At 41.0% G+C, this 26,212-nt stretch overlaps 1 protein-coding gene across 6 annotated transcripts in view; it reads left to right on the top strand.

The window, feature by feature from the left end:
* LOC133123795 (target of Nesh-SH3) overlaps positions 1-25,202 on the top strand; it is a 64,343-nt gene extending 39,141 nt beyond the window's left edge. For all 6 annotated transcript variants that reach the window (XM_061234354.1, XM_061234352.1, XM_061234351.1 and 3 more), the window contains 10 exons: positions 3,024-3,089; positions 4,387-4,512; positions 4,675-4,764; positions 4,966-5,175; positions 6,500-6,605; positions 18,818-18,897; positions 20,724-20,753; positions 21,405-21,563; positions 21,718-21,840; positions 24,755-25,202. In XM_061234354.1, coding sequence (XP_061090338.1) covers positions 3,024-3,089; positions 4,387-4,512; positions 4,675-4,764; positions 4,966-5,175; positions 6,500-6,605; positions 18,818-18,897; positions 20,724-20,753; positions 21,405-21,563; positions 21,718-21,840; positions 24,755-24,870 — 1,106 coding nt within the window. In that variant the 3' untranslated portion in view covers positions 24,871-25,202. The remainder of the gene's footprint in view (positions 1-3,023; positions 3,090-4,386; positions 4,513-4,674; positions 4,765-4,965; positions 5,176-6,499; positions 6,606-18,817; positions 18,898-20,723; positions 20,754-21,404; positions 21,564-21,717; positions 21,841-24,754) is intronic.
* The last annotated feature ends 1,010 nt before the right edge of the window (positions 25,203-26,212 follow it).

Genomic DNA, 26,212 nt, shown 5'->3' with positions numbered 1-26,212 from the left:
AAATGTGTATTGAAAATGCTACTGTTTCGTTACATAGGTAAACAAATGCTGTGTTGTTTTAGGAAAGTCTAATAAACTATACTGAACGTAATGTCAACTAAAATGCTTTTCAGTCATTACTTCAATACCATACCACTAGCTGATTCTAAGCTCAGCTGAAGTTATAGTCTTTTTTGCTCACAGAAGGGAATCAAGTGGATTACCGATACTGGTCAGATAAGCTTGTACTTTGGCTCTCTTGTTCCAGGGAGTCTATACAAAACGTACATAATAGCAATCCCATGTAGAAATACTTTTGGAAAAAGTATGCAACGGAGAAATGGACAACAATGATAATTCCTCCAGAGAAATTAAACAATTGACATTCTATTTAGGTTTCTCTGAGTTGGCCCATTTTTTGAATTGCATTATTATGCATTAGATTTGCTGGATCCTTGCTATGAAATACTGATATTACCTTATTTTGTGAAGGTATGTGGATTTCCAAAATGCAGAGATTGACGAGGCTTGTTTTGCCACCCACATGTTACAAAATATGGAACTGTTGTCGCTAAAGCAATGACATCTTAAAATAGGTTATACCAATAGAATGGTGAGTTTTAACGCTTTCAAATAGTATATCCTATTACTATAGTGATCGAAAATTACACTGTTAAAAAGGGAATGAGGGAATCATGTTTTGTGATCTGAAGAACACCAGTCTGAATAACGTTCTTGTTGTTTGAATGTTGCATTTAAATCTGTAATACAAGGGACCTTGTGTTACTTGCCTGGCTTTCATCCAGATGGACTTAGCTCATGGCTGGCCACTGCTCAAGGACTTGGGAAGAGCGATAATTCCTTAAATCTTAGGCTTGGTATGTGCTAGAATATCTTCAAATGAGTTGAGTTTGACTGAAATTTCCTGATATATGAAATATATCTACTACATCTAATTAAATTAAATTAAAAAAAGGTTCTTTTTACTTTATTTTGGCTCCTACCCCGCTATAAAATGAATCTATGAAAATAGATATTTCCAGCCAATTATTAAACCAACCCTTTAAAATCATCACAATAATTCCTTCTTTAGCCAAGTGTGTTTTCTTGTAATTGAAGATTTACAAGATGAAGGCTTATGATGAATTTTAGAAGTTGAGGATGGATGCAGTAGTTATGCATGCACATTGTTTCAAATTTAAGTGACTGATTCATTTTCCTGGAAAGAGTCCAATTTCTTTAGTAGGTTTTGCTTTCACTATTAAGTCTGAGAACACATTGTACCAAGAGAGAAGAACCAGCCCACTATTCCCTAATCCATTTTTGACTGGATTAAAATGGCATATATGGCTACCTCATCTACCAACAGTCTTGGAATGCCCTAAGATGCTTTCAGTCAATTTCACTTTGATTTTGGTTAAAAAAAAACATTCAGTTCTATAAATTGACTGACTCAGTTGACATAGTTTGACATGTTCAATAAACACATTTTGTTGAAAGAGATACAAGATTGAAGAGTATGATGAAAATAAGACTATCAAAAGAAATGCTTGGATTTATTGATACAAAGTTACATGTGAATTGGGGCCAATATTAGCAACAATTAGTTAAGCGATTTAAACCTAATTTAATTTAATGTCATTTATAATTATTTACTACACTGATAAGCCTGATGATCCAGTCTCTTCCAAAAATTCCACCTTTAAAGATATGAATGGTTTGAGCTTTAGCAACAGGTTAAAATTTTCCAAATGTGCATAATTAATTCAAATACATATTTGTATAAAACAGGCTATGATCGGGTGCAGGAGTTTCATGTATTGTGTTGTGTTTTCTCATATTCTTTCTGGAAGTGGAACAATGATTTGATTGTGAAGTATTTGGCCTTGTCACAAGTCAAGACTAATTGGAACAGGTTTTTACTTTTTTGGTCAACTTTGGAATGAGTAAATCCTCACGAGGCCTTATTAACTTTTTTAAATTGTATTTTTCCCTTATGGTTTCAGGTTCCTTGGATCATTGTGCTGGTTTTTTGTTTCTTGGAGTAGACTAATTGAGGGTCTCTGTTGGTCAGACTTAATCACTGACATCCGTACTTGTCTTTATTTTAGGAAGTTGACAAATTGTAGCATGTTCTCCTACTTGCTAATTTGTTGTCTTTGTACCAAAGCCGCACACCCACATCACATGAATTCAGTTGATTATTAACTGGGGTGATGGCTAATAATAATATTAAGTCTATAAATAACTATTTCAGACTAGGCAAATGGTATACTGTATTGACACTACTGCAGTAGTAATCTACAGTTGGGATAACAGTATTGCAATGATGCCAACAGAACATGTGGGTCTCCATTGAACAGAGATTGTGGTATCCCTGTAGTGCCACATCTGTCATAAATTAGGTCTGCTCACTGATTTTGAGATGATGAATGATTTTAAAGTCAGACAAAGCTCTCTTAAATTAATAGCAACAGCAGTTCTTCAGTGCATTGAGATTCTGGTTAATGGGGTCAAGTCAATCCAATGTAACTTTTTTACAGTGCACGATTTACCTTTAGTTTCAAAACTTTATCAATAACATTAGAACAATCACAATACCCTTCTCTTACATTTTGAGTATTGTTCTAACCTTTTTTTTACAGGATTGTACCAGCTTTCCTCAAACACTAACTCTGTGTTAGTGCTATTTCAATCATTTCTCGCTGCTGTGCATGAGATCTATTAAATAATTTCATAAATTTACATACTTTTTTTTTTTCAGTTTTCTGTGATTTTCAACATTGCGTGCTGACTGTACCACCACCACTCCCAGCCTTCATTCAAATTCATTACAACCATTCTTTTAAAGGGTTCCAGTTGTTGGGGTCTAGGGTAGCGGATGGGTGGTCATTTTCAGCAGGACCCTACAAAAAATAGTTCAGCTGTGTTGCTGCGCTGTTTCTTTTCTGAGATATGAAATGCCCCAAACAAAACAACAAAAAAAAACAGTTGAGTAGAGTTCAGCTGTACCTGTCATTAACTGGGCATTTTCCATTTCCCAGGCTCCCCTGCTCAGCGCCCACAACTCCCTATCAAAACCAACCTGGTTGACAAACCTAGGGACAAAGGTAAATCTAATGGGAAATTCAGCCATTCTTTTCTCTTTTTCTTTTTAATTTGCTGCCCATCACAGGGCTAAGTATATCCAAATCCCACCCCAGTTTGAAACGGCCAATTGTGGTATTACCAGCTGCTGCTCTACACCCAGCAGACTGTGTATAGTCTTTGAGACACACAAGCTTAAATATAAAATATTAGCTTTTTTTAGCAAATATTTTCAAAAAGAATATACTTTCTTTTTTACTTTCATATGTCCCTAAGATAAAAACTGAATAGAGCTCAGGAAGCCAAAATGTGAGGGTCTCAGGACGTTAAAACAAAAATAGGAACACAGTACTGCTCCAAACCGCTTAGTGGCGGTAATGCCTCAGGGTGGGAGGTCCAGTAGAGCTTGTTGCCCAGGAGTTAAAGTAAAAAAAACAAACCCAACTGATCTACCAACAAAGAACAGCTAAGCGGTCTGTAACAACATCATAGAAATGTTGACCAGTATAATGTAAGAGCAATAGATGGGCTATCCAACTCAGGATAGACAGGTTGGAGATCATATGATCAGTGGTATCATGTGAAGTCTGGAGCTTTATAGATCACTAATCAGGGTTTGGCCAGCACAGCTGGTGCGTCTTAAAGATTATCCACATGTAAGGACCAGGAGGGTCCTTCCCCATACATATGGAATATGTATGATTGGAAAGAGAAGAGCAGTTGCATATTAACATGGTAATGATGTATGTTGGGTCTTTTGTGATATGCAGCTGAAATTAAATTTTTAAACATGTTTTAACTAATATAGAGGTAACATGAGATTTCCAGCAAAACATATACACTGATCAGCCACCGATTAAAACCACCTGTTTTTTCATGATTAAAAATGCTTTAAACTGTATAAACTTGTCTATAAACACTTAATATTTAATTATGTGATACGTATATAAGCAGATAATCATAAGTGAATTGCAATGAAAAGTTAAAAGTATTGGTTTGTTATTTAAATATCTTGGTATATACTGATGTTCATTATCACATCTATCTTAACCTGTGCTCCAGGACATGTTGAATTTCTCAGATTGAAAAAAATAAATAAAAGACCACCCACAATATTTGCATGGGTTCTATTCCTACATAAGTTTCACCACATGCAGTACCATGTCATTCCAATGGAGGGAAGAAGGGTGAAACTGATGTAGGATTAGATGCCATGCATTTTTAAAAATAGCGGTTGGTAAGTCATAAAAAAAAACTGTTTTAAGCAGGTGGTTTTAATGTTGTTGCTGATCAGTGTATACTGTCTGTTTGATCCTTCAGACAAGACTAATGACCTGAAACAAACTGACAAAGCCTCCATCTTGAGACCCAACTTTCGCTCAGTGACAGCCAAGCCTGCAAAGCAGGACCGAAAACAAACAACGACAGCTTCCCCGACTCTTAATGGTAGGAGTGGGCAGTCTTAGGCTGGGGACTGAATAACAGAAATTGTGTAACATACCATCTTGATTCTGGTCTAGATTGTTTGACACTTTTTTCAAGTAAATCTATTTCTCTAGATTAAACACCTTAAGTGGTTTTGCATGTTTTGGTCTCCTTGCTTCACAGAGACCCAGTTCGACACCTGGGAAAACTCATCTCTGTTTAGCTCAATCCCCAGCTCTGATGTGGATGCCTTGGGGAAGAAACGGTTTGTAGGTAAAGTGGCTCCTTTCTCTCCAGTGCAGTCCATCTCTTCAACTGCATCTTCAAACTGTAACCCAAGCTCTCTGTCCTTTCCCATATATTCAATCATTTTATTACATTTGTGTTTATGCAGTGTTCTTCAGATTTTGTGCAACCCATTCTCTCTTATCTCATGCTTAATGCATTTAAATGCAAATCTCACTGTTTCCCCAGCCCCGCATGTGGTCTACAAGACAGACAAGAAACCCAATGAACCCTGCTCCATCACCACCTCCCTCAGCTATTTTCCAGAGGCTGAACCTGGGGAGCAGAATGTGACAGGTCCGCCCAGGTCCCGTCCATCCAACCTCACTGTGGTAACCGTAGAGGGCTGCCCCTCCTTTGTCATCCTGGACTGGCAGAAAACTGATAATGAGACCACAGGTGAAGGATTTTCAGTTTTCATTTTTATATTTTGTTTAGGTTCATGTAGGGGAGAATCGGCACAATTGTAACGGTTCACAATTGTAATAAACACATTTTCTAATTGAACAATATAAGCATGGATGCAAAATGGATGCAAAAATGTGTTCATATATGTGTTGTCCTCTAAGTCTACAAGTCTGAGATTTGTACATTAAACTGAGTTATAAAAAAAGAAAGAAAAAAAAAAGGGTTTTCACCCACTTAAGAAATAGGTAGTATTTTATGGTTTTCTCTTTCATTTTTGTGCTCATTAAGCCAAAACACATACCATTTTGATCATTTATATCCTGGTTCCAAGTCTGCATAGGTTTGACTTGTATTGCTTACGTGTTACAATGTTACACGTGTTACAATTGTGCCTTATCGGGATATTCACTATACATGTTAGTATATGCTAGGCTACTGAAACACATTATAGTCAGAATAGAATCAAATTTGCTTGCTTGAGGTTGGTTTTAAAACAAATGAACAACAAATGGACATTTAAGTCATGATTATGTTTTGTTTCTATTTATACAAAACTCAAATAATTTTAACCATGTAACAGCTGATTTATTTGTAACAGCTGCAACTTTTATCTTTTCACAGTATACAGACCAGAGACAAAAATGAGAAATCAGAACTCATCCAATTTCACAAATAAACAAAAATATATGGCATTTCTAATTGGTTGCTGGTTTAAACATCCATGCAAGATATGCTCTTTTGAGCAACTGTTTTTTGTCCTGGAAAATAATGCAGATATTAACGATTTATGCAGTTATTATTCTTTGTTACAATTGTGATGCACCTATGTTTCAAATGTCTGTTACAAAACACATACTTCACAATTGTAACATCAGACAAAGTTGACATTTGTTTAAATCGTACATGAACCATTTGTGATCACCTGAAATCTAACATTTCTTATTCAAGCAGACAGGTGTATGCTTTTTGCAGTTAGATTTCACCGTTTTTGATCGTGTTACCTTGGAGTAATTGAGAAAGTTACAATTGTGCCAGTTCTCCTTGAAAACTTCCTTTGGATAAGCTAAAAGCCTAAATGTACAGTAAATAAAAATATGAATGCTGAGAGGCTTATTTCAAATTTACAATAAATATGTTGTAACTCTGTGAGATAAATCCTTTAGCTAAATACACTGTTCTGTATCTGATTGAGTCTTGACCTCTATATGGCAAAAATAAATGTGTTAGTAGACATTTATGACATGTAGACATGACTTAAATAGTATATGCACAATAAAACCACTACAAAAGACAACAATGTAAATGCATTTCTTAGGTTATGAAGTAATCTCCACAACAAAGGGTCCAGATGGTGAAGAAGTATCCATCCTGACCACAAATCAGACACATACTGCTGTGGAGAACCTCAAACCCGAGAGAAGGTAAACTACCGTTAGGACACAGGTGCTTAACGGAACTCTGCTCGCAACCATTCAGTGCCATACAGTTGTCAGTCCATCAGCAGTGGTTTGCTAGGTGGCAGTTAAGACAAATATGTTGAGATGAGGATCAGCTGTCAAGAGAAGGAAAAATATATGGAAAATGATTGTGTTGTTAGGGGTCCATGAAAAATTGTTAAATTACTTAAATTGTTAAATCCCTACCGATTAGTTGTATAAGTTCATTGAGCATCTCATCCCATTTAATTAATGGACTCAAGATTTATTGTTGAATCTTGGAATCTATAGCAGCTGGTGCTTCCAAAACTTGGTATTGTGGCATCGCTGACCAGCTGGAACGTTCCTGGAATATTTCTGAATTTGCGTTCTATATCGTATCCTTTTGGGTGGAGTGTCCCTTCAAAGCAGATACTAAACACATTAATTTTTTCAACAATTTAATGATGTTCCTTACATAAGGCACACACGGAATCTGCAGTTTTTTTGGTTTTTCTGCTGTGTTTCCGAAGAAATATTGGGATGTACCAATACATAAAAGGTAAAAGTGTAAAGTGGGGTCCAAAAGTCTGAGACCACATTGAAAATCTGAAAGTTTTAGGATTTTGAAAAATAACTAATGAGTTACTTCAAAGCTTAGCTAATTGAAGACCAAAGAAGAGAAAGGAGTGCTGTCCATCCACAATCACCTCTACCCCATATGGGGACACTTTAAGACTGACAAAAGCAAAGTATTCAGAAACATCACAAGATGCTCTTTGGAACATTGTCTGATAATGCTAGTGATAATGATAGTCCAAGATAGTCCAAGCCAGATTTAAACTTTTCACTCAAATTGTTATGTTGATAATATAATTTGCAATTAAAACGTTTGTATTAAATTCAAAAAAGCGGCAGTTTTGTATTAAAATGCAAAATAGAAGCATTTTCAGTGGTGCTCTCAGACTTTTGGACCCCACTGTATCTGTCCATTCAACTAGAAAACTGACTGGAACAAAATGCACATGGAGCGCATTGATCAACCATATTAAGAATAAATAAATGTGCAAATTGTTCAAGAGATTGCAAAAAGGTTCAGAGAAGGGCAACCAGATTGATTCAATCTATCCATCCATCCATCCATCCATTGTCTTTCTCTTATTCGGAATCGGGTCTCGGTGGCAGTAGGCTGAGCAGGGTATACCAGACATCCCTCTCCCAAGGAATGGTTTCCAGCTCCTCCTGGGGGATTATATATATAAATCGGGGTCTCCGGCCAGTTGGACGTGCCTGGAAAACCTCCAAAGGGAGGCATCCTTATCAGGTGCCCGACAACCTCAGCTGGCTCCTTTCGACGTGAAGGAGCAGTGACTCTCCCCCGAGCTCCATAGGAAAGGGTTGGGAGGTAGATCGGCTGGTAAATTGAGATCTTCGCCTTCCGACTCAGCTCCCTCTTCACCACGATGGTCTGGCACAACACCCGCATTACTGCTGACACTGCACCGATCCGCTTGGTGATCTCACGCTTCATTTTACTCTCACTCGTGAACAAGACCCCGAGATACTTGAACTGCTTCACTTGGGGCAGTGACTCATTCCCAACCCGGATGGAGCAATCCACCGTTTTCCGGCAGAGAACCATGGCCTCGGACTTGGAGGTGCTGACTCTCATCCCAGCCGCTTCACACTTGGCTAAAGGTCACGGTCTGAAGAATCCACGTCGTCCGCAAAAAGCAGAGACGCAATACTGAGGTCACAAAACCGGATACTCTCCCCACCTTGGCTGCACCTTGAGATCCTATCCATGAAAAACAGGACCGGTGACAAGGGGCAACCTTGGCAGAGTCCAACACCCACTGGGAATGTGCTTGACTTTGTGCCGAGGATGCGGACACAGCTCTCACTTTGGTTATACAGGGACTGGATGGCTCGTAACAACCACCCCGGTACCCCATACTCCCGCAGTACCCCCCACAGGGTTCCCCAGGGGACACGATCGAAAGCTTTCTCCAAATCCACAAAGCACATGTATACTGGATTGGCAAACTCCCATGACACCCCCAGTAGCCCCGCCAAGGTAAAGAGCTTGTCCACTGTTCCACGACCAGGACGGAAGCCACATTGCTCCTCCTGAATCTGAGGTTCGACCATTGGTCAGAGCCTCCTTTCCAGTAGCCTAGAGTAAACTTTCTCATGGAGGCTGAGAAGTGTGATACCCAGATAATTACAGCACACCCTTCAGTCCCCCTTCTTGAAAATGGGGACCACCACCCCGGTCTGCCACTCTGCAGGTACTCTCTCTGACCCCACGCAACACAGAAGAGGCGTGTCAGCCAAGACAGACCAACAATGTCCAGAGCCTTCAGCATCTCAGGGTGAATTCCATCCACACCCGGCGACTTGCCGCTGAGGAGCTTTTGAACTACCTCAGCAACTTATGCCAGGGATATAAGTGCGGATTCCCCTGAGTCTTTGGGCTCTGCTTCTTCCACAGAGGATGTGTTGGTCAGGTTCAGGAGCTCCTCGAAGTGCTCTTTCCACCGCCCGACAACATCCCCAGTCCGGGTCAGCAGTCCACCGTCCCTGCTAAGCACAGCCTGAGACAAGCCCTTCTTTCCCTTTCTGAGTCATCGGATTGTTTGCCAGAACTTCCTTGAGGCCAACTGAAAGTCCTTCTCCATAGCCTCCCCGAACGCCTCCCATTCCCGGGTTTTTGCTTCAGAGACTGCTGAAGCCACAGCCCTTTTTTGGCCTTTTCTGTCTGCTGCTTCAGGAGACCCCCAGGCCAGCCAAGCCTGAAAGGCCTCCTTCTTCAGTATAATGGCCTCCCTTACCGCTGCTGTCCACCGGCGGGTTCTAGGGTTGCCGTCACGACAGGCACCGATGACCTTCTGGCCACAGCTCCTGCCCGCCACCTCTGCAATGGCTTTGAACATGGCCCACTCGGACTCCATGTCCTAGCCTCTCCTGGGGTGCGTGAGAAATTCCTCCAGAGGTGGGAGTTGAAGATCTTGCGGATGGGGGCCTCCTCCAGACGTTCCCAGTTCACCCTCACTACACATTTGGGTTTACCGGGTCTGTCCATCAGTCTCCCCAGCCACTTGATCGAACTCCCCCGACCAGGTGGTGATCAGTTGACAGCTCTGCTCCTCTCTTCAACCAAGTGTGCAAGACATACGGCTGCAGATCTGATGATATGACCACAAAGTCGATCATCGATCTACGGTGCCTAAGGTGCTCTGGTACCTAGTACACTTATGAGCCACCCTATGCTCGAACATGGTGTTCCTTATGGACAATCCATGGCCAGCACATAAGTCCAATAACAAGGCACCACTCGGGTTAAGATCAGGCAGACCATTCCTCCCAATCACCCCCTTCCAGGTTTCTCCATCATTGACTCAAAGTGACTCAAAGAAGGCTGGATACTCTGAACTGCCGCTTGGTGCATAAGCACAGATGGCAGTCAGAGCTTTCCCCCTCACCGATACTTAGCAGCAAAGAGGCGGCCCTCTCGTTCCCCAGGTGAAACTCCAACACAGTGGCGCTCAGCCGGTGGCTTGTGAGTATCCCCACACCCGCCTGGCACCTCTCACCCTGGGCAACTCCAGAAGAGAATAGAGTCCAGCCCCTCTCCAGGGGTTCCAGAACCAGTGCCGTGCGTGGAGGTGAGCCCAACTATATCTAGTTGGTACTGCTCCACCTCCCGCACCAGCTCCGGCTCCTTCCCTGCCAGAGAGGTGACGTTCCACGTCCCTAGAACCAGTCTGCGACACCGGGGATCAGCATGCCCGGATCCCCGCCTTTGCCCACCGCCCGTCTGGCAAAGTACCCGACTCCAATGCTGGCCCCATGTTCCTGATTCTGGCTGTGCCCAACCGGGCCCCGTGCCCCGGCCACCAGACGCTCGCTGATGAGCTCCCCTCCCGAGTCTGGTTCGAGGAGAGGGCCCCGGTTTCCTTTTTCCAGGCGAGGTAACTGTATACTTATGAGGCCATGTCATGGAGTCTTTTAATCGCTCTTTGTCTGGTCTCTCCCCCCGGGACCAATTTGCCTTGGCAGACCCTACCAGGGGCTAATGCCCCCGACAACATGATTGAATCTATAAAAGATATAAATCATGAGGAAAGACTTAATCTCTTTAAGGTTAGAAAAATGAGACTGTGACTAACACATAAATGGAAACTGGCTAAAAATAAAAACCGCACAGATATCAGGAAGTATTTTTTCACACAGAGAGTGGTCACTGTGTGGAATATCTTGCTAAACCCCATTTGTTGGGGTAGTAAACCCCACCAAATGCAAGCAGGTTGATTCCACTATTTGCAACAGTTCAAAAAAAGTAATCTAGCATTTTTGCTTCATATCCATTCAAGTCCACATAATTCCCTCCAATTTCAAGAGTTCAGTTCTAAAACTAGTCCCTTCTGTCAGTTGTTCCAGAAATGATCCTCCCCAAGTTCAATAAACAAATCAATTTCAAGCCAGCACTGCTGACCAAACTGAAATAAGATACAATTATAAAAACATAGTATAAAATGGAGTAAACTTTTCATGATTTGGAATGCATGGATACTGAAACAAAATCTTAACACAAACTAGAAAAAATTCCAGGGAAATTTTAAGTGTGCTGCTGCTGGTGCCCATCCCTCACACAAACACAGATGTAACCCACAATTTGGTGGGTGTGGGGTGTGGGGTCAACCAGTGGCGAGATCGATCTATGAGATGTGTCGGTAGGATTTAGAATGCAGGAGTTGTGGCAGTTTAAAAATCGCCATATTTTATTTATTTTACTCTGCAGTTTACCACTCAGATAACATGGGAAGCTAGCCAAGGCTAGCGCTAGCTTCGGCTACTTCCGTTTCTATTCCGGTCACAGGCTGTGAATGCTGCGGTTAAAACGAGTGATACTACATGTATTGTGCTTATTTGTGTCAGTTTTAGACTTCATATTTATGTTGTGGTCGAAGCTACGGCTAGCCTCGGCTAGCCTCGCCTGAACATACAAGCATGTCGCAGCCTGCTATGTGTCAGGGCCGTTGCTAAGGCAACCAGCACGCACGTGTGTCTCTGGTGATTCGTAACCAGAGAGAGAGAGAGAGAGAGAGAGAGGGGGGAATATTTTTGATACAATTTAGAAGGGCTGAATGCTAGAGTGGGTGATGTCACTGCACTCTAAAGCCACGCTGAAAATCTGAAAATCTCAAAAATTTCATAAAACATAAACTGTGATTTTGTAAAAACCGTAGAAGATATCAAAAAGTGTCTTTAGATCAACACAGTTCAAAGTCTTGTGACCCGTTTAAACCTATACTCACGTTTCTGCGACAAAGTATGACGAAGTGGTGTGGCTCCAAAGAGGGGTGGGTTTGATCAATTTGTGAGATTTTTTTTTACGAATTCTCATTCATTCCTATGGGCAAAAATCGGTCGGTTTTTCGGATTTTGGAAGAAAACGAGATGTCACAGAATTGAGAAAAGTCTTTCCCATCGATTCCCGTCTATTCCGGTCGTTTTGATATATATCTTGCCTGGGATTTCTCAAAGCTGTGGGAGGAGTAGCATGCCGAACTTTTGAAGGAAGAAAATTAAATAAAATTAAATAAAATTATGAAGTATGGCTGAGAATATTAAGGTGTGTGCTTTTGCACTACAAAGCTCTACAGAGCTTTGTATTGCAATGCGCAGCACACAATTAGAATGCTATTGGGCCCTAAAAAGATTATTGAAATCATTGATCATTGTAGGCGGGAACGGGTATCCATTCACCTTCAGATACAAAGAGAGAGAGAGAGATCCTGAGCAAGTACAGGCTCAGCCATATAAATAGGCAGGCAATTATGGAAACCCATAGAGGATAGAACATGTGGTCACTGTATGATAGGTGAGGTTGAGACAGAAATGTACTTTTCCCTTCAATATAAAAACAATCTAAACAATCACAGAAAATGATTTTGAGTAATGTGAGACTATGTGCACTCAGTGAACAATTTATTAGGTAGACCTATACACCATCTTGTTAAATATTTAGCATTAACCTTTACAAGAAATCCATGGTCAAAGTCACATTTCTTCCCAATTCTGAGATTTGGTCTGAAAAACAACAGAGCATGCTCTTGACCACCTCTGCATGCTCTTATGCATTTAGTTGCTATCACATGATTGGCTCATTAAATATTTGCATTAACAAGCTGGTGTACATGTCTACCTGATAATCTCTGAGTGTTGGTCTGCAGTTTCTCAGGACACTAGAATCTAAATTTGATTTATTCAAAAGAGGTTTCACAACCGCAGTTTCAAAAGCCTTGGGAACAATTCCAGTCTCCAGAGATATGTTGACTATCTTAGAGCAGTTGTGCAGACTCTCAAAAATGTGGTAGGAACATGGTCAAGTTGTCATGTTGAAGGTTAACTCTGCTACAAGTTTACAGAGCTCTGCCTCAGAAATGCTTGTAAAGCTTCTAATATTGACTGGCTTGTTACAGGGCAAGTTACTAGGGTTTGTAATGGTTGTTAATTTATTATTTGAAAAATGCCTCACTTTGAGGCAGAAGCTTGACTAAGAATGTCAGAGACTGCCCTGGGATATAATAATCAATCGATTATAAAACAGTAGCCTAGAATAGCTGCCATTCTCTCCAATGATCATTCTCTTCTCTCAGTGCGTACACCATTATTAAGTAATGTTGTAATGCATGCATTGAGGATGCTGCGATCAACCTCGAGTCTGGTTATTCTCCAATTTCTTTTGGCTTGTCTACATCACTTCAACTCACAGATCATGTGATTTGTCCATGGCATTACTTAATACTTGTAGGTGGGAACTAGCAGGATGAATGTGTGATCCAATTTGCTGAAGGGAAGGTTTGTGGCGGGGGTGCTTTGTAACCATCCCGGAACAGAGTATAGACATGATCCAGCATGTTTCCACCGTGCATCGGGCAATTGATATGCTAATAGAGTTGGGGCAAAATATTCATATTAGCTTTGTTGAAGTCACCAGCCACAATAAATTTAGCCTACATTGTAGGCTACAATTGTTCATATGAGGGAAGTTGATTACAGACTATATCTATCTAGTACCAGGTGCCCCCATTTGCATCCAGAATAGCCTGAATTATTCATGGCATGGATTTAACAAGGTGCTGGAAATATTCCATTGGGATTTTGGTCCATCTTGCTGACTCAGTGGCATCATGCAGTTCCTATGGATTTTTTGCCCACTCATTCAAGTTGCAAACCACATCAGTTCTGCCTCAAACCTAAGATAATCTATTGGTTTGAGATGTGGGGACCGGGCCCTAAAAGTCACTGTCACTTTGTGACATGGCACATCATTATTCTGCTGAAAGCATTATCCATTTTGAAAAAGGGTGGATTTTGGGTGGAAACAGTCCTAGCTACGCTGTGGCTTTAGATAGCTATCATTCAGCTTCAAAAACATATGGTTTGATATTGGCAATATAGCCTAGGTAGTGCATGTTTTCCATTTTCCCTGTTCTAGTGCAACCTTCACCTTTTTACAGCTCAATCATGGCCATTGACAAAAGACAAGCAAGTGCTGGGCAGCAGACAATCACTGGCTTTGTTAAAAATGGCAACGTGTTGGTTTACTGCTGAAATTTGTGTTCACATTCTCAGTGAACATCTTTTTGGTAGCTTATGAAATATGATGTAGTTGTATATGCTTATGCAGGCCTATAGTGTATTAAGCTTGATCTCTCCCAATTTCTAGTTCTCTGCATGTCATGCTGTTCTTATCTATCCTCATTTTTATTGGAAGGGAGAGGAGAGAAAATATTTAAACCAATTGTAGACTTCATTGAACAGTTAACAGTAAATTATGAAATTGTCATTTTTATATATTGAGTCACTTTGATCATCCAGCTCCACAGACAGCAATAGGTCAGTCAGTCTCAGATGTACAGCAATCTCTATCCTCTGAGGCAACATCTCACAAGATGATGTAGGCCTATATTACATTACATTATTGGCATTAGGCAGACGCTCTTATCCAGAGCGACATACAGTTGATTAGACTAGGCAGGAGACAATCCCCCCCTGGAGCAATGCAGGGTTAAGGGCCTTGCTCAAGGGTTGTACGGATCTTATTGTGGCTACACCGGGATTAAAACCACTGACCTTGCATCTCCCAGTCATTTACCTTAACCACTACGCAACAGGCCGCCCCGCCTAAAATCATGTCATCAGCTGAAGAGCTTCATTTTTACTAAACTTGACAAAAACTAAGCTCCTTACACTGTCAATTGAGTTGACATGCAATGATCTGACAAACCTGACAAACCTGGGGCGACATGGCTCAGGCAGTAAGAGCAGTCGTCTGGCAATCGGAGGGTTCGATCCCCCACCCGGGCTGTGTCGAAGTGTCCCTATGCAAGACACCTAACCCCCAAATGCTCCTGACGAGCTGGTCAGGGCCTTGCATGGCAGCCAATCGCTGTCGGTGTGTGGGTGTGTGTATGAATGGGTGAATGGAGAAGCATCAGTTGTACAGCGCTTTGGATAAAGGCGCTATATAAATGCCTGCCATTTACAAACCTCAAGAATAGTTCTGGAACAAAGTGTTATGGACCGATGAGATGAAAATCAATCTGTACCAGAGTGATGGAAAGTGTGGAGAAATAAAGGAACAGATCATGATCCATACCTCATCTGTCAAACAAGTTGGAGGTAGTGTTATGGCTTAGACATGTATGGCTGCCACAGGAACTGGCTCATTTGTGTTCATTGATGATGTCACTGCTGATGGCAGCAGCAGGATGAATTCAGAAGTATACAGAAACAGCTTGCCTTCTCAGATCCAAGCAGATCAAAATTGATTCGACAATGTTTCATCATGCAACAGGAAAATGTTACAAAATATATAGCCAAAGCAATCGAGTCAATCAATCACCTGGCCTCAATCCGATTGAGCATGCATTTCACATGCTGAAGACCAGACTGAAGGCAAATAACCCTGAAACAAGCAGGAACTGAAAAGGGCTGCAGACCTGGGAAGTTACCCAATAGCTGGTGATGTCTATGGTTTGTACACTTCGGGAGTACTCATTTCAGACAAGTACCCGTAACGATTATTTACTTTTTTCCAAGCACATGTGTTATATGAGTAATTGAATCATTATCTGTGATTGGAGAATTGGTCTGCTTTATTTATTTATTTCTTACATTTTCTGCAGTAGCTGTATATCAGTGACAAAGGGTAACATAAAGTTAACATGGGTGTTCAATTGAAGGGGCATGTTTTCTCTTTTGGGTGATGTATTTGTGCCACACTGATTGGCTACTGCCAGAAACATGGCAGGGTGCATATTTTAGCGCCCCTGGCCAATAGGCATTCTATTCCCACCCAGTGCCTTTGCTAGAGCAGCGACCATTGGCAGCGACTCCTAGCACTCATGTTCTACCCTCCTTTCCTGTCCCACCTCCATATACTTCCTGCCAGGTCGGAGAAGAGGAAAGAATGAAAAAACAAAAGAAAAATGTAAGGACTGGATTTGCAAGTCCTTCCAGCAGCACACTATTTTAATATTTTATGTAGCTTAAAAGGTAACTGTAAAGTAGATGATGTAAAACGTTTTTCAAATACATTGCTAATCATGACAAGAGCAATGTGCTTTAGGGCGGGATAGAAAACCAAGACACACCTAACGAAAATAAGAAAACGAGGTACAAGCAACACAGACACAGGCTCCAAATCTTGGAGTAATCTAACTATTTAAACTCATAAAAAATCATCAAATCATATTAATATTAAATATTAATTAATGATTGCAGCCAAGCAATAATTAAGGCTGGATGTTTTTCGCAGAAAATATTTAGAATATCATTTAGGAAATTAACCAATATCTCATGCAAAGCTGTGGGAAATGACTGAAATAACATGCTGAACTATAGTGACAGAAACAAGTTTCAAAAAATCATTGCCGCTAGTAAAAAATATGAGTGGGCTGAACGCATGGATATGCTTTTAATCACTTTTGTACAACGCAGAAAGGCTTTTTGCCTTTAACAGGATGTTGTTAGAAAAAGAGCATGCTGAACTGGCATTGCTAAAATAATAAAAACAGGGTTGTGTGCTTGTTTGTATGAGTTATCCTCCAAAACAATCACAGAAAATAAACGGGGAAAGACTTCTGCGACAAACCGCAATCACCATCCCACTGCTCATCTGATACTCTGTTTTTGAGATCCCTGGGTTTTTATTTTATTTGGAGTTTTGCTGGGCCAAACAAGAACAAATGGGAAAGTAGAGCACAGGGATGGAACTGATAACCACCACAGCTTTCAGGGGTTGTTCCAGTAACATTGGGCATGTGATAGCCTAATGCACGTTTATTATTTAGCTAGTGTGAGATAAGAGTTGATCTGCCCCCTTTTTTCCACCAATTGTGTATGGTGATCTGGTTCCATAACCTGCTTCAATATGCAAATATATCACACTGCAATATGTATGGGATAATAATTGCCCTTCAGTGGTAACACCACCCTGTCGGGCAATTATTTCTTCATAACTGACACATTCATAGGGTATTATCCCACTTATACCATGCTTGTACTTGCCCAAGTAATGTACTGTAATGTACTGGCAATTTATTTTTAGTTTAGAAACAAATGTATTAATCAAAATGCAATGGGAATGGGAGAAAAAATAGTCCCTGTTGCTGAGAGAATTTTTTCATGCAGTCTAAAATTGTTTGCTGCCAACTGCATCATTGCTGAAAAAAAAGTTCACTACCTCACCATTGCCAAAATGAAATAAAACCTTGGGCCATTAACTAATGTTCACAAAATAATAATAAGCAATTTATAGAAATTTGACGCTGTATTCCAGACGTCAGTGCCATGCAACTGAACAGAGCCCTTCCCATTTTGAACTGAAGCATAGAAAGACCTCAATATTTTGTTGAGTTGTGCAGCACAGCTGTCAAAATCTGCTAGCATGTGTTGTTCTTGCAGCCAGTCCTACAAAACAACATTAAGTTTTTACGGACTTCACACTGTATGTAGTTTACAGAGAATATCATTGTACTGAATATATTTTAGCATCTCAAGGCATGCCCTGTCTAAGTATATTCCTCTTATAGACGTTTATTGATGATTCTTTCCTCACTCATGTGTTGGAAGTTATGTTATTATTACTGCCGAATGTAACCAAGTTAAAATACCCACGGTTATCTTTCCGACAATGCAAAGTGTAGCCTAACTCAATGCAATGTAGCCTACAGTAACATGTTTTTGTCACCAGGTCGGCTATAACCTGATTACTTGCATGAATTCCAAATGCATTGCATAGTGTATATTGTGCTCATTGATATTTGTTGGGTGAAAAAATTCTGTGTGCCTACTTGATCTGTTGTTGTTAGCAAGGTTATACAAAAATAATACACACCCACGTGACACGTCTTGGCTAATCAGAATGCCACATTTGCACTAGGTGGTCAGTTATTTTTCAGTCCCGTGGTAAAAGAATAATAATCTTTCTGTTACTCTTTTTTTGGAAGAAAGAGAATAATACACTACAAATGCCAAGGTTATTCAGTGTTCAAATGTAATTTCTGGGGTGGTTTAAGTGCTGTTATCAGGTACTTAATTAACTGCCAACCTCCTCAAAGAACCTATCATAAGCCAGTACATAAAAGAATTGTCCTCATGTGTTATTATGGAGAAACTTACTTATATAGAATAAGGGCAATTAGGGTTTTATCAAGATATTTGGAGGCTGTTTATGGACTTTCTGGGAAAGAAACATGTTGGAGCCAGACTCTTCTTGCAATCACCACAAGGGCAGGCTGTAGAGTCCAGACATGGTCCTGAATATGGGGCCATTTGGCACAATATTACAGACAAAATATAAATGATGGCTTCTGATGAACTGAGATCGCTGGTACATGAGCCATCTGAACATGGATTACTCATTAAAGGAGGGTCCTGGCATCAGATGACTTCAGAGAACAAAAATATCATATGTCAGTGTTTTGGAGATAGGATATAAGCCTATTTTTACAATACAATACAATAATAATAAGCAAGGACTGGTATTTTTAATACCCATCAAACCTTGTATATGTTTATGGAAGTGTTTAATTAAGAGGTTAATTCCCAGAATTATACTTTTCTCCTGTGTTTGACTGATTGTGATCAGTGAGAAATTAGTTCCAGTAAAATAATACAATGTTTTTTTTTTTCTCGTGTAGTTATGAGTTCTTGGTGAAACCAGTAAACCCGCTTGGATCGGGTCCTCCCAGTGACCCAGTGGAGTTCAACACAGAGTCAGGTTTGTTTTTAACTGACCAACTTTGTGTTTTGACGATGCTAAATTATCAAGCAAAACATTTCTGATTGAAAGCAAATATTGAGTTTGGAGCAAAAAGGAAAAATATGCCTCTATGCCTGTGCAAACTATCTGTTTTATTTTATGCATTTATTTTCTTTGATACTTTTGATATAAATCTGATTCTGTATCAGATCTGCAGTAAGCAATGTAGCCACTTAATTACGGGTAATCTTCCTCTACAGATGGAAAGTGACTCCATCGACCCTATGTTGCTTTGCTCAATGTGCTGTCTGGGTACTCTTAGAGATATAATTAACACAAAATGATTTCAGCATATCACTCCAGTTTCATAACCCTGGGATGTTATTGATGCTCTTTCTTCACTTTCATGGTACACGGTTAGTATCAAAGAGCCTTTAATAGGTTGATTTTAATTATTTAAAGATTGAGCACTCCTTGTGCAATTTATCCTGTTGGGTTCTCAATTTGGCCTGCTACGCCAATTATCTGCTCAATTGTTTGCCACATGAATGTAGAGGAGATTGAAAGCAGGTGATTTTTGCCTCAAAATATCAAAATATCAATCATGAGGGCTAGAGTTGTGCCATTGAAAGTCAAGGAAGCCATTATGAGCCTGAGAAATAAGAAGAAAACCGTTAGAGGCAAACAAAAAAAAAGTGGGCCCAGCTTACCATAAAAAAACTGGAACATCATTAAGAAGAGTGTATGTTTGGGATCATTGCCTTGGTATGGGATGAAGCACCATCCAATGGGTTTGGAGGCATTTGAACTTGAGCAGATAAGATGCTTCTTTACACTTCAGAATTCATTCTGCCACAGCTATCAGCAGTCATATTATCAATGAAGGAAAGTGGGCCAGCACCTCTGGCTGCTAAACATGCCCAAATGGGTTATTGGGCAGTTCATTTTAGCCTCCACACTTTGCTCTTGCCATCCATCACTCTGATACAAGTCAATCTTGATCTCATCTGTCCACAAGACCGTTTCATTATTGAAAAAATGGCGGCGCGTGCGGATGCAGCGGCTACTCTCTCTCCCGATACAACCCAGCGAGGAGCATACAAGGCTTCACCCCTCCCCCACCTGGTGCTTCTGACCACATCACTGTTATGCTAATGCTGGCATAAGACCAAGGGCTAAAGTCATCAGACCGGTTCAGAAGCAAGTAAGGGTGTGGCCAGAGGATGCCTCCTCTGCACTTTGAAACTACAGACTGGGATATGTTCAAGCAGGCAGCCACTTACAACCACCACACTAACATTCAGGAATATACAGAGACTGTTATTGCCTACATCAGTAAATGCATTGATGATGTCACGGAGACAAAGACCATTACATTACGGGCAAATCAGAAACCATGGCTGACAGGGGAAGTCCATAGGTTACAGAGTGCCCGGAACGCCGCCTTCAGTGCAGGTGACGAGGCTGGCCTAAGAACAGCTAGGGCCAACTTGTACCGTGGCATCAAAGATGCAAAAAGGCAGTACACCAAAAGGTTAGCCCACCGCTTCAGGGACAGCAGAGATACCAGGAGCCTGTGGCAGGGGATTCAGACCATCACGGATTATAAATCATTATTGTGGATGAGACCCACCACAGTTGTGTCATCCGCAAACTTCACAAAGACATTGGTGCTGTGCTTTGGTGTGCAGTCGTGGGTCAGTAGGGTGAAGAGTATTGTGCATTGTGATGTTTCAAGATTTTTTTTATACAGCCTTGTTTTTTTCTTTTCAATATAAGTTTAATTTTTGTGAAAACATGGATGTAACACCTTTGTGATTTTTCTCTCTTGTGGCTTCTTTCAGCCGATCCGCGTGTGAGCGAGAATGTCTCAGGTAAGCGTGCTGCCTGCTCGCACGCCTTTGCCGCAGGTCCCAAATGACCCATTGCATAGCAATGAATTGACAGGCAATCTAATACGAGTTAGGGGCAAGGAATGAGCTCTCCATGATTCATGTTCTCCGCTGTGAGTTCACTTCCTCCACATCTGCTACCCCACCAGGCCAGACTCGCACAGAAACAGGAAATGAAAAGGACATTTTATCCCCCTCCTCTTTTTCTACTTTGAAAAGAACTGACAAGCATAACATCAGACACCCAACATTAATACCCTGTATATGTCCCTGTAGATTCAGAGCCATTTTTATTTCAAATAGCAAATTGCAAAATGCAATTCATAATTTATTAATATAATTCTTATGAAGAATGTTGATGTTGAGATAAAAATTATAGCCCTGTGGGGGAAAAACTATGCAAACTGGCATCAGGCTGGCAAAGCAGTTGCAGCCATTGTGCAGATGCTGCCTACAAAGCTAAAGTAGTAAGAGGAACCTGTGAGAAGTTAATAAATCACACATACAGTACATGGCTAGGGTAATTTCTAAACTAAATGGGAAATTGTGATTAGCTTGTGTTCTAAAGCGTGTTGTCTCATGCAGTACTGCTCAGTGTGATTAGCTTTCTTTTTCACCCAAATACCTTTTCAGGAAAGGATGCCATCTGGACGCAGTTTCCCTTCAAATCTGACTCAGACTCTGAGTGCAATGGGAAGCAGTATGTGAAGCGAACATGGTACCGCAAGTTTGTAGGAATCCAGCTCTGCAACTCCCTGAGATACAAAATCTACCTGAGTGACTCCCTCATGGGTAAGTTTCGAGGCTGTACGGTGTGTCACCTTTAGAGCCTGAGACCTCCTCTTGCTGCAGGTACTTCCCACATTAATCAGTTTGAGTGAATGGGCATTCTTTAATTTCCTCGGGTGTCATCTAACCTCTCTGTCATTGTCCTCCCTCCTTGAAGGTAAATTCTATAACATTGGGGACCAGACGGGGCATGGTGAGGACCACTGCCAGTTTGTTGACTCCTTCCTGGATGGACGGACAGGCACCCCATTCAGGGCCGACCAGTTCCCACCCAGAACAGGTACAGTCCTTGGTGAAATACATCCTGAGGCTCACTGCTCACTCTAACAACACATTTTAGAACAATCCTGGAGCAATATAATATATTAATCGCAAATAAATGTTTTTAGTGAAATACTTGCATTTGCTGAAAGACAGGTAATAAATTGATCAGCCAGTATCAGCCTCCATCAAGGTGTATCGGCACAGATCTCTGAAAACTGCCTCAGCCATGTGTAATGTATACTGTACGTCAAACAACATGTGCTCACCACTGGGCAGATTGTTTGAGATCCAAACCTCTCAAAGAATTCATAATGTAAAGTGCTTAAGCAATTTTGCATATTAAAGTCAGAGGCAATATACTTATTTCTGAAGCATGTCCTATTTGGGACCACATAACTTGTATCACTTTAACATAGTGTGTCCATAAAGTGTGTCAGTACTTAGCTCAGCTTTTAAACGAGTGTAATTCATTGATAGATCCTGCATTTAAGGATATATTCTAGAATGTAGAGTGTATAATGCTATGATCTCATTTATACAGGCCAACTGTATGTCGTTCTGGATAAAAGAGTAGAAGCAGATAGGCTACAGTATGTATATATATATATACAGCTGGGTGCAAAAATATGGGCACCCCTGGTTTAAATGTCTGTTGCAATTAATCTGTACATGAAGGAAAGCAAAGCTGAACTGGTTCAACATGAGACCTTTCTGCTAATTTTAAAGCAAGATTGCTTTTTATTTTCATTTAATTTATTTTAGTTTATAAATTATAAAAAAGTGCAAAACCCTTTTGTATTATTATTTGTTACTTTTTAAAACAGCTTTGTTTTAAAAAGTGCTCTTTCCACCGCCCGACAACATCGCCAGTCCGGGTCAGCAGTTCTCCTCCCCTGCTGAAAACAGCCTGAGACAAGCCCTGCTTTCCCTTTCTGAGTCGTCGGATGGTTCGCCAGAACTTCCTCGAGGCCAACCGAAAGTCCTTCTCCATAGCCTCCCCGAACTCCTCCCATACCCGGGTTTTTGCTTCAGCGACTGCCGAAGCTGCAGCCCTTTTGGCCACCCGGTACCTGTCTGCTGCTTCAGGGGACCCCCGGGCCAGCCAAACCCGAAAGGCCTCCTTCTTCAGTATGACGGCCACCCTCACCGCTGGTTTCCGCCTCTGCAATGGAGGCTTTGGACATGGCCCACTCGGACTCCATGTCCCCAACCTCCCCCAGGATGCATGAGAAGTTCCTCCGGAGGTGTGAGTTGAAGATCTCACGGACAGGGGCCTCCACCAGACGTTCCCAGTTCACCCTCACTACACGTTTGGGTTTACCGGGTCTGTCCGGCAGCCTCCCCGGCCACTTGATCCAACTCACCACCAGGTGGTGATCAGTTGACAGCTCTCTTCACCTGAATGTCCAAGACATACGGCTGCAGGTCTGATGATACGACCACAAAGTCAATCATCGATCTTTGGCCTAAGGTGCTCTGGTATCAAGTATACTTATGAGCTACCCTATGCTCGGACATGGTGTTCGTTATGGACAATCCATGACCAGCACAGAAGTCCAATAACAAGACACCGCTTGGGTTAAGATCAGGCAGTCCATTCCTCCCAATCACCCCCTTCCAGGTTTCTCCGTCGTTGCCCACGTGAGCATTGAAGTCGCCCAGCAGAACTCTGGAGTCTCCGGGCGGCACCCTTTCGGGATGCTGCTCAGTGACTCCAAGAAGGCTGGATACTCTGAACTGCCGTTTGGTGCATAAGCACAAACGACAGTCAGAGCCTTCCCCCCAGCGACACATAGTCGCAAAGAGGGGACCCTCTCATTCCGCGGGTGGAACTTCAACACAGTGGCACTCAGCCGGTGGCTTGTAAGTATCCCCACACTCGCCCAGGAGCCTCTCACCCTGAGCAACTCCAGAAAAGAACAGAGTCCGGCCCCTCTCCAGGAATTTGGTTCCGGAACCAACTATATCTAGTTGGTACCACTCCTCCTCCCGCACTAGCTCCGGTTCCTTCTCCACCAGAGAGGTGACGTTCCATGTCCACAGAACCAGTCTGCGACGCCGAGGATCAGCGTGCCCGGATCCCCGCCTTTGCCCACTGCCCGTTGGGCAAAGTGGCGCCCCCATGTTACCAATTCGGGCTGTGCCCGGCCGTGCCCCATGGGATAAGGCCCGGCCACCAGACGCTCGCCAACGAGCTCCCCTCCCGGGTCTGGCTCCAGAAGGGGGCCCTGGTTTCCATTTTCCGGGCGAGGTAGCTCGGTACTTGTGAGGCCGTGTCATGGAGTCTTTGAATCGCTCTTAGTCTGGCCCCTCCCCCGGGACCAATTTGTCCAATAAAGTTTATCGGAATAAAATAAATTAAAAGGAATGAAAATTATAATGTATGTAATATATACAATGTATTTTGAAATCTGTTGAATTTATCAAAATAATAATATGCTGCCACATTAATGGTGTGCAAATAATTGGGTATAAATGAATATAAACTACAGGGCTGGAGCATGATTTCAAAGATATGTACTGATACACCTTCATGGAGAGCAGGCTGATGTTAACATTAGGGCTGATTCATTTAATTTACTGTCTTTTGAGGCTTTCAGCAAATGCAAACATTTCACTTAACTAGTTTTTTGTGATACATTTCCTTAGTGTTTACACCAGGAGGTACTTGATAAATATGCTTTAAAAATAAAACCATTGGCTTAGAACTTGCCTTACATTAAACAATCTATTCAGCCCACTTGCCAATGTAAACTATAATCAAACTAAATTTAATCTTGCAAGCCCTTCCTCCCCATTTCTTGTATGCTGTCAAAAATTTACATTTTGCCATTCATTGATGATAAATTCTTGGTCGAAATGAGTTCTCAACCAAAGGTTTTTTATAGCGAGCATGCATAACAATTTAAAAGTATATTTGTGCTTCTCAGGATATTACAGGGCAATGCGTCAAGAACCAGTCAGCTTTGGCGAGATAGGAGGGAACTCCCACATAAACTACGTGGCATGGTATGAGTGTGGAACGCCGATTCCTGGTAAATGGTAGGACCCTTGGGTCTGCCCTTGGAGAAGAGGAATAACACTTAGTTTCTTGATCCTGAAAAGCAACCTAAGAGACAGGCTTTTCATGCAACACACCAGGCTTTGGGGGCATGGAAAGCCCAAACTTTACATTCCCACCCTGCCTCCATGTGTATAAATGTGTATAGGACCAAAGTGTCAAAGGGATTTTATTGAGCACATTTCTAACAACTAATGGCAACTTTAGTCTCATTATTTATCAAATACATGACAAAATTACTAATGATAAATGAAAAAAGTACTTCAGCCAAATTCAAAAAATGGCATTGAATAAAAAAAAAAAAAAAAAAAAAAAAATATATATATATATATATATATATATATATATATATATATATATACATATACATATATATATATATATTTGGAAGCTGGCTCCCATAACTATTTTGATAAGTTGTATGATATTATTTATCAGTGGGTGGTAATTAAGTTTTCCTTTTGGCGGTTTGCTGGCAACTAACTGGGAAAGGGGCAAAAGAACAGTTTCAGCCGAGAAGTGGGATCATACCACCTCTTCTGCATGAAAAAGTGGGTCCTCAATCTAGAGAAGGCATGAGTATTCACTCATTCACATAATTTCTTCATTCATTCACTTATTCATTAATTAATTGTACTTCCACAAAAGAGCACAACTATTTTCTTTCAAACTAGCATGATCCGTGGTAAAACCCTGGTCAGTCAAATTAAACTTCCATTCTTGTGCTCACCGACACCAAAAAAAGAGGAAAAAAAGAAATGCCGACTCAAAAGTAAACCTTTCTTCATGCATTGTCTTGTTCCATTTGGTGGCTATAGACTAAAAGGTTTTACAGTTGCAATTTGCACAATTTATATGTATATGGAGAGAAAGTGTTCTCCATTGTAATCAATGTGTTTGTATTTAAATATACATAGGAATCTACAATGGAAAAGTATCTGAAATTAATGCCTTCTGGGTTCTATGTTTTGTACAGAAATACACTTGCCAACAGAGGTTGCAGTCAAGTTTTTTAAATTTTATTTTATTTTTTAAGTCAATTATCTGGAAAGTTTAACATTGAACTGTATTAATATTTTTTTTTTTTAAACATTTTTACATGTATGAGCATTCCTGTATTTTCAATAAAATAAAAAAAATAAAAAAAAAAGTTTTCCACATTTTCCTGAAATGGTAACCAACTACTGCCAAATTAAGATTCAACTGAGAACGAGAACAAAGCAGCGTCACATTTATTCACATTTGTAATTATATTTTACTCATAGGATAACTGATTTACAGTGTAACAAATACATTTTGTTCCCTGGAACAGGAAGAAAACTTGAGC

This window comes from Conger conger, chromosome 3 (assembly GCF_963514075.1).
Source record: "Conger conger chromosome 3, fConCon1.1, whole genome shotgun sequence".
NCBI lineage: Eukaryota > Metazoa > Chordata > Actinopteri > Anguilliformes > Congridae > Conger > Conger conger.
Note: the sequence above shows the minus strand (reverse complement) of the source record. Positions and strands in the feature narration are given on the sequence as shown.